At 36.8% G+C, this 17958-nt stretch overlaps 1 protein-coding gene across 4 annotated transcripts in view; it reads right to left on the reverse strand.

The window, feature by feature from the left end:
* Nucleotides 1-17958, reverse strand: part of LOC133643531 (thymocyte selection-associated high mobility group box protein TOX-like) — a 397001-nt gene that overhangs the window by 251218 nt on the left and 127825 nt on the right. For all 4 annotated transcript variants that reach the window (XM_062038162.1, XM_062038161.1, XM_062038163.1 and 1 more), the window contains one exon: nucleotides 8061-8153. In XM_062038162.1, coding sequence (XP_061894146.1) covers nucleotides 8061-8102 — 42 coding nt within the window. In that variant the 5' untranslated portion in view covers nucleotides 8103-8153. The remainder of the gene's footprint in view (nucleotides 1-8060; nucleotides 8154-17958) is intronic.

A 17958-nucleotide genomic window follows, 5' to 3' on the forward strand; every position in this document is an offset into this window, starting at 1 on the left:
CGCTGATAAGTGCCATGGAAAAACGTCTGGCTTCCTCCCGCATGTTAAGTGCTTGCATTCTCCTCTCCATAGTTGCCTGGATGCAAGCTTACACTGAACTAATGACAGGCAATAACCATAATAATAGTAATATTACACTTACAGTAGCCATGCTGGTAGAATTCCATTTCGTCCGACTTAGATCAGTATTTTTTTTTTTTCATAGCCTAAGTGTAAAAAGTGTAAACATAAGTTAACTACTTTATACTCTAGAAAGAGGTTCCGTAGCCTCCGAAGCAGAACCTCCATGTTCTGTAACAGCTTCTTCCCTCAGGCCGTAAGACTCTTGAACGCATCATAATTATCCCCTCAACTCCCCCCCAAAATGGATTAACTCGCTGGAATAAAAAAAGACAACGTAACATACATCCATAAACGTGGATGCATATGGAAAAGTGCAATATATTTATCTGTACAGTCACCTATTTATTTATTTATATTTGCACCTTATTGCTTTTTTTATCCTGCACTACAATGAGCTAATGCAACGAAATGAATGTTGTTCTTATCTGTATTGTAAAGTTCAAATTTGAATGACAATAAAAAGGAAGTCTAAGTCTCTAAGTCTAAGTCAGGGGTGTCCAAACTTTTTCCACTGAGGGCCGCACACTGAAAAATCAAAGCACGCGGGGGCCATTTTGATATTTTTTCATTTTCAAAACCAACACAATATACACTTCTTTTTTTTAATATATATATATATATATATATATATATATATATATATATATATATATATATATATATATATATATATATATATATATACAGTATATATATATATATATTTTTTTTTTTAATTTATTTTATTTATGTATTTATTTTATTATTATTATTTTTACATTTCATGAGCTTTTTGTAAAAACCCTATTTTCGGGGGTAAAAATACAAAATATACAATATTTTTCCCAAAAAGATTTTCAAAGTGGAATATTTGATGTGAAGTAATTGGATCCCTAAATAGGTCAATAATCCATAGCAAAATGTATTTGAATTTATTATTATTTAAACATTTTTTTAGCAAAGAGAGGTGTTTTTAATTCCACTAAAATTTTTGGGGATCTAAAAGTGCTCCACTCATTAAAGGTCATGCTTTTAATTTTTTTTACATTCAACACTTGAAATCTCTATATCAGCTTCAGATAATCTATAGTGTAATTAGTTTAGTATATTTATAATAACAATCGATATAATAATTAGTATAATTAGCATTAGTATATAATTAGTGTGTATTTTTTAAAATAATTTTCATATTTTTCATGTTTTTGTGTTTTTTGTATTTATGTCCTTTTTGTCCTTGAATCAGTCAATAATTCATAGCAACATTGATTTTGATTCATTATTTTTTGAGAAATTATTTTTAAAAATTGTGTTATTAGAGTCAACAATGCAACTTTTTCTCGTTGCATTTCACCTATTTGCTCTTTTATTCTACTTTTTAAGGTTTTTTTAAACATTTTTTTAGTATTTTTAGAATGATGTGCCGCGGGCCGGAAATTTAATCCCAGGAACTCCATGCCTACCGTCAAGCATGGTGGTGGTAGTTTTATGCTCTGGGCCTGTTTTGCTGCCAATGGAACTGGTGCTTTACAGAGGGTAAATGGGACAATGAAAAAGGAGGATTACCTCCAGATTCTTCAGGACAACCTAAAATCATCAGCCCGGAGGTTGGGTCTTGGGCGCAGTTGGGTGTTCCAACAGGACAATGACCCCCAAACTAGATATGTCCGATAATATCGGCCGATAAATGCTTTTAAATGTAATATCGTAAATTATCGGTATCGGTTTCAAAAAGTAAAATGTATGACTTTTTAAAACGCCGCTGTGTACACGGACGTAGGGAGAAGGACAGAGCGCCATTAAACCTTAAAGGCACTGCCTTTACGTGCCGGCCCAGTCACATAATATCAATGGATTTTCACACACACAAGTGAATGCAATCATACTTGGTCAACAGCCATACAGGTCACACTGAGGGTGGCCGTATAAACAACTTTAACACTGTTACAAATATGCGCCACACTGTGAACCCACACCAAACAAGAATGACACACACACACATTTCGGGAGAACATCCGCACCGTAACACAACATAAACACTACAGCACAAATACCCAGAATCCCTTGCAGCACTAACTCTCCCCCGCCACCTCAACCTCCTCATGTTCTCTCAGGGAGAGCATGTCCCAAATTCCAAGCTGCTGTTTTGAGGCATGTTAAAAAAAAATAATGCACTTTGTGACTTCAATAATAAATATGGCAGTGCCATGTTGGCATTTTTTTTCTCCATAACTTGAGTTGATTTATTTTTGGAAAACCTTGTTACATTGTTTAATGCATCCAGCGGGGCATCACAACAAAATTAGGCATAATAATGTGTTCATTCCACGACTGTATATATCGGTTGATATCGGAATCGGTAATTAAGAGTTGGACAATATCGGAATATCGGCAAAAAAGCCATTATCGGACATCTCTAATATCATGGTTGGGGATTACTGCTCTAAGATGCATTTTTTTCTAGTTAAACTTTCCAACTTTTGAAGGCATTTGGAGGTTTCTCTGTCCGCAGAAGCAAAAGCATGCATTTCATGTCCCGCCTCCCTTTCTGCTACACCACATTTTGATCAGAGTAAGAGCTGTGCTTGGATTTAGATGCCAGAAGAGGATCAGATGGAAGCAGATATACTGTAAATCTTTAGGACTTCATGCATGTCTCTGACAAGGAACTCATTCCCGTGATTTGTAAGCGTCCGCGAACGACATGAACAATATTCACTTTCGAAAAAAAAGTGCTCGGGTTTTCCTCGGAAATGCTTTGTTTGCATTCCAGTCTTCGTTGATTTTTGCTGGGGGTTGTCAATACATGAAATGTAGGTCTAAGTGAGACCTACATAGAGGCTTGTGTGTCATGTCTCTACGACATTCCTACTGGAAGTTACAGGCAGTTTTGTCTGAGTTTTCTTCCTAGGAGCAGTTGTGTCTGTGTTTTCTTCTTAGGGGGCGCTAGAGCGCAATTTTGTGTTTTGGTGTTGGTTTTTTTTATTAGGTCGCAATTTTTGCCAGTCCTGATGTGTGTGTCCAGTTTGGTGAGTTTTGAAGCATGTTAAGGGGGTCAAATTACAGCTCAAAGAGGCAAAAGTGACTGTTTTTAGTAAACTTTTGTTTTGAAGGGGGAATTGCCAACTTCCTATTGATTTTTGCTGAAGGATGTTAATTTGTGAAATCTAGGTCTAAGTGAGACCTACATAGAGGTTTTTGTTTCATGTCTCTACGACATTCCTACCGGGAGTTACAAGCAGTTTTGTCTGTGTTTTTTCCTAGGGGGCGCTAGAGCGCAATTTTGAGTTTTGGTGTTGTTGTTTTTTTTTTTTTATTAGGTCGCAATTTTCCCCAGTCCTGATGCGTGTGTCCAGTTTGGTGAGTTTTGAAGCATGTTAAGGGGGTCAAATTACAGCTCAAAGAGGCAAAAGTGACTGTTTTTAGTAAACTTTTGTTTTGAAGGGGGAATTGCCAACTTCCTATTGATTTTTGCTGAAGGATGTTAATTTATGAAACATAGGTCTAAGTGAGACCTACATAGAGGTTTTGTTTCATGTCCCTACGACATTTCTACCGGGAGTTACAAGCAGTTTTGTCTGTGTTTTTTTCTAGGGGGCGCTAGAGCGCAATTTTGAGTTTTGGTGTTGGGTTTTTTTTTTATTAGGTCGCAATTTTCGCCAGTCCTGATGTGTGTGTCCAGTTTGGTGAGTTTTGAAGCATGTTAAGGGGGTCAAATTACAGCTCAAAGAGGCAAACGTGACTGTTTTTAGTAAACTTTTGTTTTGAAGGGGGAATTGCCAACTTCCTGTTGATTTTTGCTGAAGGATGTTAATTTATGAAATATAGGTCTAAGTGAGACCCACATAGAGGTTTTTGTTTCATGTCTCTACAACATTCCTACCGGGAGTTACAAGCAGTTTTGTCTGTGTTTTTTCCTAGGGAGCGCTAGAGCGCAATTTTGAGTTATGGGGTTTGGTTTTTTTATTAGATGGCAATTTTCGCCAGTTCTGATGTGTGTGTCAAATATGGTGAGTTTTGAAGCATGTTAAGGGGGTCAAATTACAGCTCAAAGAGGCAAAAGTGACTGTTTTTAGTAAACTTTTGTTTTGAAGGGGGAATTGCCAACTTCCTATTGATTTTTGCTGAAGGATGTTAATGTATGAAATCTAGGTCTAAGTGAGACCTACATAGAGGTTTTTGTTTCATGTCTTTACGACATTCCTGCCGGGAGTTGCAAGCAGTTTTGTCTGTGTTTTTTCCTAGGGGGCGCTAGAGCGCCATTTTGAGTTTTGGTGTTGGGTTTTTATATTAGGTCGCAATTTTCGCCAGTCCTGATGTGTGTGTCCAGTTTGGTGAGTTTTTAAGCATGTTAAGGGGGTCAAATTACAGCTCAAAGAGGCAAAAGTGACTGTTTTTAGTAAACTTTTGTTTTGAAGGGGGAATTGCCAACTTCCTGTGGATTTTTGCTGAAGGATGTTAATTTATGAAATCTAGGTCTAAGTGATACCCACATAGAGGTTTTTGTTTCATGTCTCGACGACATTCCTACCGGGAGTTACAAGCAGTTTTGTCTGTGTTTTTTCCTAGGGGGCGCTAGAGCGCAATTTTGAGTTTTGGTGTTGGTTTTTTTTTTATTAGGTCGCAATTTTCCCCAGTCCTGATGTGTGTGTCCAGTTTGATGAGTTTTGAAGCATGTTAAGGAGGTCAAATTACAGCTCAAAGAGGCAAAAGTGACTGTTTTTAGTCAACTTTTGTTTTGAAGGGGGAATTGCCAACTCCCTGCTGATTTTTGCTGAAGGATGTTAATGTATGAAATTTAGGTCTAAGTGAGACCCACATAGAGGTTTTTGTTTCATGTCTCTACGACATTCCTACCGGGAGTTACAAGCCGTTTTGTCTGTGTTTTTTCCTAGGGAGCGCTAGAGCGCAATTTTGAGTTATGGGTTGTTTTGTTTTTTTATTAGATGGCAATTTTCGCCAGTTCTGATGTGTGTGTCAAATATGGTGAGTTTTGAAGCATGTTAAGGGGGTCAAACTACAGCTCAAAGAGGCGGCCGGTATAATAATAATAAAACCTTACAATTTCAATAGGGTCCTCTGTCCCAAAGGGAAGTCGCGGGCCCTAATTAAAATGAAATAAAGCGCTTCACAATATAACGCAGCTTCTGCTTTGTCCTTCTCTATCATACTGTACATCCCCACCTCCTCGCTGAGGCCCGAAGCAGCCAGGAGATAATTCAAAAAGCAACAAAAAAAAAGATGGAGAGATGAAATTAATTTCTTTATTTGCTCCCATTGTTCTTCCCATTGTATCCCTTTTGTTGGGGAAAAATGCCAGGCCAGCTTGATTCTGATTATAGAGCAAAATAAAGAGAGTTTTGGGGTTAAAAAGTTAGCGTTGCAGCACTTTTGTCAGCATTACCAAAACTTCCAGAAGTTGAATGTGTCGGAAATAAAGCTGCATTTAAATTATGTTAACGTTGACACTCTCAAAAAGAGCTGCCGATGTAACAAAACGTACTCTTGAGCGTGCACGATCAAAGCAAAGCAAGCATGCAGCTGCCACTCGAACGCCAAAGATGGCTCCTTGTTTTTCGGGACGTTTCAACAAAGCCAACGACTCCAATTGCCTGATGAAGATGAAGTTTTCGCTTACCGTATTTTCTGGACCCTAGGCTACTTTTTGCAGTGTAGTCATGTTTCTCACTAAGGGAAGTTCGTAAGGTTGAAGATTCAGGAAGGTTAAAGTCAGTGGCTGGAAAGGCCTTCTCTGCTGGCTTAACATAAATCAGGGGTCACCAACGCGGTGCCCGCGGGCACCAGGTAGCCCGTAAGGACCAGATGAGTAGCCCGCTGGCCTGTTCTAAAAATAGCTCAAATAGCAGCACTTACCAGTGAGCTGCCTCTATTTTTTAAATTGTATTTATTTACTAGCAAGCTGGTCTCGCTTTGCCCGACATTTTTAATTCTAAGAGAGACAAAACTCAAATAGAATTTGAAAATCCAAGAAAATATTTTAAAGACTTGGTCTTCACTTGTTTAAATAAATTCATTAATTTGTTTTACTTTCCTTCATATAACTTTCAGAAAGACAATTTTAGCAAAAAAATACAACCTTAAAATGATTTTTAGGATTTTTAAACACATATACCTTTTTACCTTTTAAATTCCTTCCTCTTCTTTCCTGACAATTTAAATCAATGTTCAAGTAACTTTTTTTTTTTTATTGTAAAGAATAATAAATACATTTTAATTTAATTCTTCATTTTAGCTTCTGTTTTTTCGACGAAGAATATTTGTGAAATATTTCTTCAAACTTATCATGATTAAAATTCAAAAAAATTATTCTGGCAAATCTTGAAAATCTCTAGAATCAAATTTAAATCTTATTTCAAAGTCTTTTGAATTTCTTTTAAAATTTTTGTTCTGGAAAATCTAGAAGAAATAATGATTTGTCTTTGTTAGAAATATAGCTTCGTCCAATTTGTTATATATTCTAACAAAGTGCAGATTGGATTTTAACCTATTTAAAACATTTCATCAAAATTCTAAAATTAATCTTAATCAGGAAAAATTACTAATGATGTTCCATAAATCCTTTTTTAAATTTTTTTTCAAAAAGATTCAAATTAGCTAGTTTTTCTCTTCTTTTTTTCGGTTGAATTTTGAATTTTAAAGAGTCGAAATTGAAAATAAACTATGTTTCTAAATTTAATTGTCATTTTTTTCTTGTTTTCTCCTCTTTTAAACCGTTCAATTAAGTGTAAATATTATTAATTATTAATAATAACATAGAGTTAAAGGTAAATTGAGCAAATTGGCTATTTCTGGCAATTTATTTAAGTGTGTATCAAACTGGTAGCCCTTCACATTAATCAGTACCCAAGAAGTAGCTCTTGGTTTCAAAAAGGTTGGTGACCCCTGACATAAATCATGATAATAAATTGAGGAAAGTTCATTTTATTTAGAATTTACTTTCCCTAAATATATAAAAGTATGCATTATATTGTCTTTATATCATATTAGGCTACAGTGTTGCTGTTCTTACGTTAGTCCTTTTGATCCAATCAGAATTCAACTAGCTTGTTGCCAGCGCTGTATGAAATCCGTGGCGGTCTGTGCAGTGTAGGCGAACGGTGTACATACAGTTGATAGACAGCTGCGAAGGCCAATCAGATCACGAGTCGTTGACTGTAGGCCCTTCTAAGTACGCCTCCTACGATCGAATACTCATGTGTGACTCACAAGTGAGTATCCAGTCCCAAGTTGTGTCTTTCAAAAGCAAAGAAGTGCTATGCAAATCAGTGTTTCCCATAAACTGCCAAGATACCTGTGGCGGTGGGGGCGTGGCTATGGGCGTGGTCACCATGTCATCATCGAGTAATTTGCATAATTTACTACGATTATATGATTTTCTCTAAAAAGGCTCAAAAAATGTATACTTACTAATTAATAATACCAGTTTTGTTTTAAACGTCCATCCATCCATCCATTTTACAATATAATTACAACACTTTATGTACATATTTATATACAGATTTGAAGTTATTCACTGAAATATATTTATTAATTGTGGTTCTTACAAAAAATATATCTTATAAAAATATAAAAGTTAAAATGTCTCTTAAAGCTCTGCCCCTTTAATTAGTGCATACTAAATAATTTAACTTTAGCCTACTACTACAACCATATTATTTACCAGCAACATAAAGTGAAACAGAGGCAGAGGTGTCCTGCCACAGTCAGTAACAAATAAACAGAAAACAGTAGTGGTGGTAGATAGACACAAAGCTTCATCAAACATCTGATCCACTGTACAAAGAGCTCCAAAAATCTTGATCCTACACTTCCTCTTTTGTAAAGTACATCTGAACAGCCGATATGGGCATCTACATCAACTATATGATTTGCCTGAGAAGCTGGACAGGACAAAAATAAAAAATAAAAAAAATAAAAATTATATTTGGGAGTGGCCTTACCCCAGTAGATGGCAGTCTCTTTCCGTCGGGGTTCGGGCGCATGGGCAGAGAACTGTAGAGCCTCACACCTCGATCTGTAACGGCGTATCTGCTCTGAAAGAGAAGAAACACAGACAAACTGTAAGTATTTTTGCTTTTATGCACAAGGAATGTAGATTGGAAGCAAAAATCAAATGTCTGTAGCGAATACCTAGATCCGAGCTGTTCATCTAAACCAGGGGTCGGCAACACTACATGTTCAAAGAGCCATATTGGACCAAAAATACAACAAAAACAAATCCGTGTGGAGCCGCAAAAAAGTTAAAAGCCTTATGTAAGTGTTATAATGAAGGCAACACGTTAAGTAAGTGTCTCAGAGGGTTAGATAACTCCTGGAAATGACTGGCTTCAAACTGCCAGAGGTATAGATGTGTGTGTCCAAGTTAAAGGAAAGGACTGACTGTCTTCTTCTAATGGATTTATTACAATCTTTGCAAGCTGGGTAACGTTTGCTGTGGTCTGGAACAACATGGCACACAATCAGAAACGCAGCCAATATTACATACAGATAATGTGTCATGAGACATGTTAATATAAATTAAATACACAGAGGAAATTAAATTAACTCAAATACACCTACAAACGAGGCATAACGACGCAATAAGTACACACATCTAGCCTAAGTAGCATTTTAGCATGGATTATTAGTAGAGATGTCCAATAATATCGGCCGATAAATGCTTTAAAATGTAATATCGGAAATTATTGGTATCGGTTTCAAAATTATCGGTTTCAAAAAGTAACAGTTATGACTTTTTAAAACACAGCTGACGTAGGGAGAAGTTCAGAGCGCCAATTAAACCTTAAAGGCACTGCCTTTGCGTGCCGGCCCAGACACGTAATATCCACGGCTTTTCACACACACAAGTGAATGCATGCATACTTGGTCAACAGCCATACAGGTCACACTGAGGGTAGCCGTATAAACAACTTTAACACTGTTACAAATATGCGCCACACTGTGAACCCACGCCAAACAAGAATGACAAACACATTTCGGCAGAACATCCGCACCGTAACACAACATAAACACAACAGAACAAATACCCAGAACCCCTTGCAGCACTAACTCTTCCGGAACGCTACAATATACACCCAACCTTCCCCCCTCCCCCCCCCGCATTCCCCAACCCCGCCCACCTCAACCTCCTCATGCTCTCTCAGGGAGAGCATGTCCCAAATTCCAAGCTGCTGTTTTGAGGCATGTTAAAAAAAAAAAAATGCACTTTGTGACTTCAATAATAAATATGGCAGTGCCATGTTGGCATTTTTTTTCCCATAACTTGAGTTGATTTATTTTGGAAAACCTTGTTACATTGTTTAATGCATCACAACAAAATTAGGCATAATAATGTGTTAATTCCACGACTGTATATATCGGTATCGGTTGATATCGGAATAGGTAATTAAGAGTTGGACAATATCGGAATATCGGATATCGGCAAAAAAAGCCATTATCGGACATCTCTAATTATTAGCACTCCACGCAAGTCAATAACATCAACAAAGCTCCCCTTTGTGCATTCACGCACAGCGTAAAACGTTTGGTGGACAAAATGAGACAAAGAAGGAGTGGCATAAAACACGTCTTTCCGTGGCAGCGACGGAGAAACTTGTACACGTAAACCAACTATGGTGAGTCCAAGGACCGCCAAAATTAGTAGGACAAAACGGCGCTGGCCAAATACTGTCATCAGTGAAACACAAACATATTAAACAGTGGGCTTTGTAACAATGAGGAAGGTTTGTGGCATGTTTGTCCTCCTACAGAAACATTATTAAAACAATATATTTTCCCCCCATCTTTTTCCATTTTTGAAAAAGCTCCAGGGAGCCACTAGGGCGGCGCTAAAGAGGTTGCTGACCCCCGATCTAAACTGTCCTGTGGACCATATTTTCCCAAAACTAAGAAACATTAAATTTAAATTTTCATATGTCATTCAACGATTAGCCACAGCATCTTATCATTAAGTTACCAAATACCTGATATAGTCATAAACAGTTTGCACTAGTCAAAACTGCAGTTTTTAGGAATCTGCTCGATAAAAAAAAACACTCGCCAAAGATCCTTAATGGGATAAATATTGACAGTTTTACGGACTTATTAAAAAAACAATCTTCTTCTAAATAACCGGGGAACTCGGCAGTTTTTTTTTTATATTTTGGAAAAGTACTATTTCATCATCCTCTATATACGTGGAGTTTGGGACCCATGATAACGATAGTAGTCATAATCTGAAGGCAGCAGGTAAAAAGGTATTTAATAAGCAACAAAACAAAAGAAGAGTGCAGCTAGGAAATGCACTGAAGCATAGGGAAGGCTATGTAATTACAAAAAAACTAAACAGACTACAAACTAAACTAACAGAATGCTGGAGGACCCCAACAGACTTCAACACACGAGAAGCAGCATAAACACAAAGCACCAGCTGAACTTAGATAAACTAGATTACAAACTCAGAACAGGTGCGCTGGTAGACAAAGTAAAGGTGCCGCATAACCAAAGTAACAAAAAATGGAACTTGAAAATAAGGCTGCCAGATAGTAACTAAACATTAAAGATAGGAAAACACCAACACAAGACTTTGAACTGACAAGCAGGGCGTGATAATAGAGTAACACAAGCAACTCAAATATCACCAGTCAAAGATCATTAATATAACCGGAGAACAGCTGTTTTTCGGACTGTGTTGGGAAAAGCCTAGTCAAAGATCCCCTATGAGAGGACCCACAAATGAAATTGAGTCAAAGATCCTCTATTTATAGGACACAGGACATTGGTGCTTTTTTGTAGGAATCTACTGAAAAAAAAACACGAGTGAGAGCTCTTCTTTGAGAGAAACATTGCTGCTCTTGAAAGACCAAGAAAAAAAATAATGAGTCAAAGATCCCCTGTATAACCGGAGAACTCTGCTGTTTTTAGAAATCTGTTGGAGAAACCTTAGTCAAAGATCCTCCGTGAGAGGACCCACAAAATACCGAATCAAAGATCCTAGATATAACAGGACTCAGGCTTTTTTGTAGGCATCTACTGGAAAAACAAGTCAAAGATTTTCTTTGGAAAGAACATTGCTTTTTTTGGAGGACAAGGAAAAAAAAATTCATGGAGAACTCTGTTGATTTTAGGAATCTGTTAAAAAAAAAAAAAAAAAACTCTAGTCAAGGATCGTCTGAGAGGACCCACAAAAAACTGAATCAAAGATCCTAAATATAACAGGACAATACTGCTTTTTTTGTAGGAATCTACTGGAAAAACACTCGTTAAAGACTTTCTTTGAGAAGTCCATTGCTGTATTTGAAGGACGAAGAAAAAAAATCACAAGTCAAAGATCTACAATATAACACTAACTGCTATTTTTAGAAATCTGTTGGAACAACACTAGTCAAAGATCCTCTTTTGAGGACACAAAAAAACTGAGTTAAAGATCCTCTATAAAACAGGCAAACACTGTTTTTTTGTAGGAATCTACTGAAAAAACACGAGTGAAAGCTCTTCTTTGAGAGAAACATTGCTGTTTTTGAAAGACCAAGAAAAAAAAAATCATGAGTCAAAGATCCCTTATATGACCGGGAAACTGCTGTTTTTAGTAGTCTTGGTGGAAAAGCACTAGTCAAAGATCCTCTATGAGAGGACCCACAAAAAAAATGGAGTCAAAAATCCTCCAATAACAGGACACGAGACAATGCTGCTTTTTTATTTTTTTTATTTTTTTTTTTAGGAATCTACTGGGAAACACACTAGTCAAAGATCTTCTTTAAGAGAGACATTGCTTTTTTTTGAAGGACCAAGAAAAAAAATCACAAGTCAAAGATCTCCAATATAACACAAGAACTCTGCTATTTTTAGACATTTGTTGGAACAACACTAGTGAAAGATCCTCTATGAGAAGACCCACAAAAAACAGAGTCAAAGATCCTCATTTTTACAGGACACCATACAACACAGCTTTTTTTTTTTTTAAGAATCTACGGGGAAAAACACTAGTCAAAGATCTTCTTTGAGAGGAACATTGCTGTTTTTGAAGGAAGAAAAAAAAAAATCACGAGTCAAAGATCCCCCTATATAACCGGAGAACTCTGCTGTTTTTAGGAGTCTTGTTGGAAAAGCACTAGTCCAAGATCCTATATGAGAGGACCCACAAAAAAAAAGTGAGTCAAAGATCCTTTATTTAACTGGACACAAGAAAACGCTGCTTTTAGGAATCTACTGGGAAAAACACTAGTCAAAGTGTAACGACCGGGTCGCGTCGTGGTGCGGTGGTGTTCTCCCAAGGATGCAGACGGGCTCGGACACAGCTTGCAGGTAGGAAAATGATTTATTTTAGAACTAAAGCAGACAGGAGAAAAACAAAAACGACTAGCATGGGAGCTAGCAAGCAAAATAATCTAGCATGAGAGCTAGCAGGAAGCAAAGTGGTCGTCAGCTGTTGCATGAGAACAAACTAGGAAGCCAGGCAGAGTGCTGCCTGGGCGAAGACTAAATAGCCCTCTGATTAGCGCTCGGGCAACAGGTGCGCGTCCCGAAACGCTAACCAGAGGCAGGTGAGCAAAATCTGCCGTCATGGCAACAGAAACAAAACACACGTGACACTAAACTGTAACCAAACTGTGATCCGAGCAGCGGGTCCTAACACAAAGATCTTCTTTGAGAGGAACATTGCTGTTTTTGAAGGACCTATAAAAAAATCCACTCGTCAAAGATCCCCTATTTAACTGGAGAACTCTGATGTTTTTATGAACCTGTTGGACAAACATTAGTCAAAGATCCTCTATGAGAACACCTAATAGACACAACAAAATCAAAGATCCTCTTTACAACAGGACAACGCTGCTTTTTTGCAGGAATCTACTGAAAAAAACACTAGTCAAAGATCTTCTCTGAGAGGAACATTGCTGTTTTTGAAGGACAAAGAAGAAAAAAAACCGAGTCAAAGATCCCCTATATAACCGGAGAACTCTGCTGTTTTTAGGAGTCTTGTTGGAAAAGCACTAGTCCAAGATTCTCTATGAGAGGACCCACAAAAAAGTGAGTCAAAGATCCTTTATTTAACTGGACACAAGACAACGCTGGTTTTAGGAATCTACTGGGAAAAACACTAGTCAAAGATCTTCTTTGAGAGGAACTTTGGTGTTTTTGAAGGACCTATAAAAAATCCACTAGTCAAAGATCCCCTATTTAACTGGATAACTCTGATGTTTTTATGAACCTGTTGGACAAACATTAGTCAAAGATCCACTATAAGAACACCTAATAAAAACAACAAAATCAAAGATTGTCTTTACAACAGGACAACGCTGCTTTTTTGTTGGAATCTACTGAAAAAAACACTATTCAAAGATCTTCTTTGAGAGGAAAATTGCTGTTTTTGAAGGACAAAGAAGAAAAAAATCACGAGTCAAAGATCCCCTATGAGACAAGGACTCTGCTATTTTTAGAAATCTGTTAGAACAACACTAGTCAAAGATCCTCTCTAAAAGGACCCACAAAAAATCTGAGTTAAAGATCCTCTATATAACAGGACAACGATGCTTTTTTGTACGAATGTACTGAAAAAAACATGTGAAAGCTCTTCTTTGAGAGAAACATTGCTGTTTTTGAAGGACCAAGAAAAAAAATCACGGGTCAAAGATCCCATATATAACCGGAGGACTCTGCTGTTTTTAGGAGTCTTGTTGGAAAAGCACTAGTCAAAGATCCTCTATGAGAAGACCCACAAAAAACAGAGTTAAAGATCCTCTATATAACAGGACAAGGCTGCTTTTTTGTAGGAATCTACTGAAAAAAACACTAGTCAAAGATCTTCTTTGAGAGGAACATTGCTGTTTTTGAAGGACGAAGAAAGAAAAATCACGAGTCAAAGATCCCCTATATAGCCGAAGAACTCTGCTGTTTTTATGAGTCTTGTTGGAAAAGAGCTATTTAAAGATCCTCTATGAGAGGACCCACAAAAAAAGTGAGTCAAAGATCCTCTATATAACCGGACACAAGACAACGCTGCTTTTGGGATTCTACTAGTCAAAGATCTTCTTTCAGAGAAACATTGCTGTTTTTGAAGGACTTATAAAAAAATCCACTAGTCAAAGATCCCCTATTTAACTGGAGAACTCTGATGTTTTTATGAACCTGTTGGACAAACAGTCAAAGATCCTCTATAAGAACACCTAATAAACACAAGAAAATCAAAGATCCTCTTTACAACAGGACAACACTGCTTATTTGTAGGAATCTACTGAAAAAAACACTAGTCAAAGATCTTCTTTGAGAGGAACATTGCTGTTTTTGAAGGAAGAAGAAAAAAATATCATGAGTCAAAGATCCCTATATAACCGGAGAACTCTACTGTTTTTAGGAGTCTTGTTGGAAAAGCACTAGTCCAAGATCCTTTATGAGAGGACCCACAAAAAAGTGAGTCAAAGATCCTTTATTTAACTGGACACAAGACAACGCTGCTTTTAGGAATCTACTGGGAAAAACACTAGCCAAAGATCTTCTTTGAGAGGAACTTTGGTGTTTTTGAAGGACCTATAAAAAAATCCACTAGTCAAAGATCCCCTATTTAACTGGAGAACTCTGATGTTTTTATGAACCTGTTGGACAAACATTAGTCAAAGATCCATTATAAGAACACCTAATAAAAACAACAAAATCAAAGATTGTCTTTACAACAGGACAACGCTGTTTTTTTGTTGGAATCTACTGAAAAAAACACTAGTCAAAGATCTTCTTTGAGAGGAGCATTGCTGTTTTTGAAGGACGAAGAAAAAAAATCACGAGTCAAAGATCCCCTATATAGCCGAAGAACTCTGCTGTTTTTATGAGTCTTGTTGGAAAAGAGCTATTTAAAGATCCTCTATGAGAGGACCCACAAAAAAAGTGAGTCAAAGATCCTCTAAATAACCGGACACAAGACAACGCTGCTTTTGGGATTCTACTAGTCAAAGATCTTCTTTGAGAGAAACATTGCTGTTTTTGAAGGACCTATAAAAAAATCCACTAGTCAAAGATCCCCTATTTAACTGGAGAACTCTGATGTTTTTATGAACCTGTTGGACAAACAGTCAAAGATCCTCTATAAGAACACCTAATAAACACAACAAAATCAAAGATCCTCTTTACAACAGGACAACATTGCTTATTTGTAGGAATCTACTGAAAAAAACACTAGTCAAAGATCTTCTTTGAGAGGAACATTGCTGTTTTTGAAGGAAGAAGAAAAAAATATCATGAGTCAAAGATCCCTATATAACCGGAGAACCCTACTGTTTTTAGGAGTCTTGTTGGAAAAGCACTAGTCCAAGATCCTTTATGAGAGGACCCACAAAAAAGTGAGTCAAAGATCCTTTATTTAACTGGACACAAGACAACGCTGCTTTTAGGAATCTACTGGGAAAAACACTAGTCAAAGATCTTCTTTGAGAGGAACTTTGGTGTTTTTGAAGGACCTATAAAAAAATCCACTAGTCAAAGATCCCCTATTTAACTGGATAACTCTGATGTTTTTATGAACCTGTTGGACAAACATTAGTCAAAGATCCTCTATAAGAACACCTAATAAACACAACAAAATCAAAGATTGTCTTTACAACAGGACAACGCTGTTTTTTTGTAGGAATCTACTGAAAAAAACACTAGTCAAAGATCTTCTTTGAGAGGAGCATTGCTGTTTTTGAAGGACGAAGAAAAAAAAAATCACGAGTCAAAGATCCCCTATATAGCCGAAGAACTCTGCTGTTTTTATGAGTCTTGTTGGAAAAGAGCTATTTAAAGATCCTCTATGAGAGGACCCACAAAAAAAGTGAGTCAAAGATCCTCTATATAACCGGACACAAGACAACGCTGCTTTTTGGATTCTACTAGTCAAAGATCTTCTTTGAGAGAAACATTGCTGTTTTTGAAGGACCTATAAAAAAATCCACTAGTCAAAGATCCCCTATTTAACTGGAGAACTCTGATGTTTTTATGAACCTGTTGGACAAACAGTCAAAGATCCTCGATAAGAACACCTAATAGACACAACAAAATCAAAGATCCTCTTTACAACAGGACAACGCTGCTTATTTGTAGGAATCTACTGAAAAAAACACTAGTCAAAGATCTTCTTTGAGAGGAGCATTGCTGTTTTTGAAGGACGAAGAAAAAAAATCACGAGTCAAAGATCCCCTATATAGCCGAAGAACTCTGCTGTTTTTATGAGTCTTGTTGGAAAAGAGCTATTTAAAGATCCTCTATGAGAGGACCCACAAAAAAAGTGAGTCAAAGATCTTCTATATAACCGGACACAAGACAACGCTGCTTTTGGGATTCTACTAGTCAAAGATCTTCTTTGAGAGAAACATTGCTGTTTTTGAAGGACCTATAAAAAAATCCACTAGTCAAAGATCCCCTATTTAACTGGAGAACTCTGATGTTTTTATGAACCTGTTGGACAAACATTAGTCAAAGTTCCTCTATAAGAACACCTAATAAACACAACAAAATCAAATATCCTCTTTACAACAGGACAACACTGTTTTTAGGAATATACTGGGAAAAACACTAGTCAAAGATCTTCTTTGAGAGGAACATGGCTGTTTTTGAAGGAAGAAGAAAAACAATCACGAGTCAAAGATCCCCTATATAACCGGAGAACTCTGCTGCTTTTAGGAGTCTTGTTGGAAAAGCACTAGTCCAAGATCCTCTATGAGAGGATCCACAAAAAAAGTGAGTCAAAGATCCTCTATATAACTGGACACAAAACAACGCTGTTTTTAGGAATCTACCGGGAAAAACACTAGTCAAAGATCTTCTTTGAGAGAAACATTGCTGTTTTTGAAGGACCTATAAAAAAATCCACTAGTCAAAGATCCCCTATTTAACTGGATAACTCTGATGTTTTTATGAACCTGTTGGACAAACATTAGTCAAAGATCCATTATAAGAACACCTAATAAAAACAACAAAATCAAAGATTGTCTTTACAACAGGACAACGCTGTTTTTTTGTTGGAATCTACTGAAAAAAACACTAGTCAAAGATCTTCTTTGAGAGGAACATTGCTGTTTTTGAAGGAAGAAGAAAAAAATATCATGAGTCAAAGATCCCTATATAACCGGAGAACTCTACTGTTTTTAGGAGTCTTGTTGGAAAAGCACTAGTCCAAGATCCTTTATGAGAGGACCCACAAAAAAGTGAGTCAAAGATCCTTTATTTAACTGGACACAAGACAACGCTGCTTTTAGGAATCTACTGGGAAAAACACTAGCCAAAGATCTTCTTTGAGAGGAACTTTGGTGTTTTTGAAGGACCTATAAAAAAATCCACTAGTCAAAGATCCCCTATTTAACTGGAGAACTCTGATGTTTTTATGAACCTGTTGGACAAACATTAGTCAAAGATCCATTATAAGAACACCTAATAAAAACAACAAAATCAAAGATTGTCTTTACAACAGGACAACGCTGTTTTTTTGTTGGAATCTACTGAAAAAAACACTAGTCAAAGATCTTCTTTGAGAGGAACTTTGCTGTTTTTGAAGGACGAAGAAAAAAAATCACGAGTCAAAGATCCCCTATACAGCCGAAGAACTCTGCTGTTTTTAGGAGTCTTGTTGGAAAAGAGCTATTTAAAGATCCTCTATGAGAGGACCCACAAAAAAAGTGAGTCAAAGATCCTCTATATAACCGGACACAAGACAACGCTGCTTTTTGGATTCTACTAGTCAAAGATCTTCTTTGAGAGAAACATTGCTGTTTTTGAAGGACCTATAAAAAAATCCACTAGTCAAAGATCCCCTATTTAACTGGAGAACTCTGATGTTTTTATGAACCTGTTGGACAAACATTAGTCAAAGATCCACTATAAGAACACCTAATAAACACA

This window comes from Entelurus aequoreus, linkage group LG26 (assembly GCF_033978785.1).
Source record: "Entelurus aequoreus isolate RoL-2023_Sb linkage group LG26, RoL_Eaeq_v1.1, whole genome shotgun sequence".
Lineage (NCBI taxonomy): Eukaryota > Metazoa > Chordata > Actinopteri > Syngnathiformes > Syngnathidae > Entelurus > Entelurus aequoreus.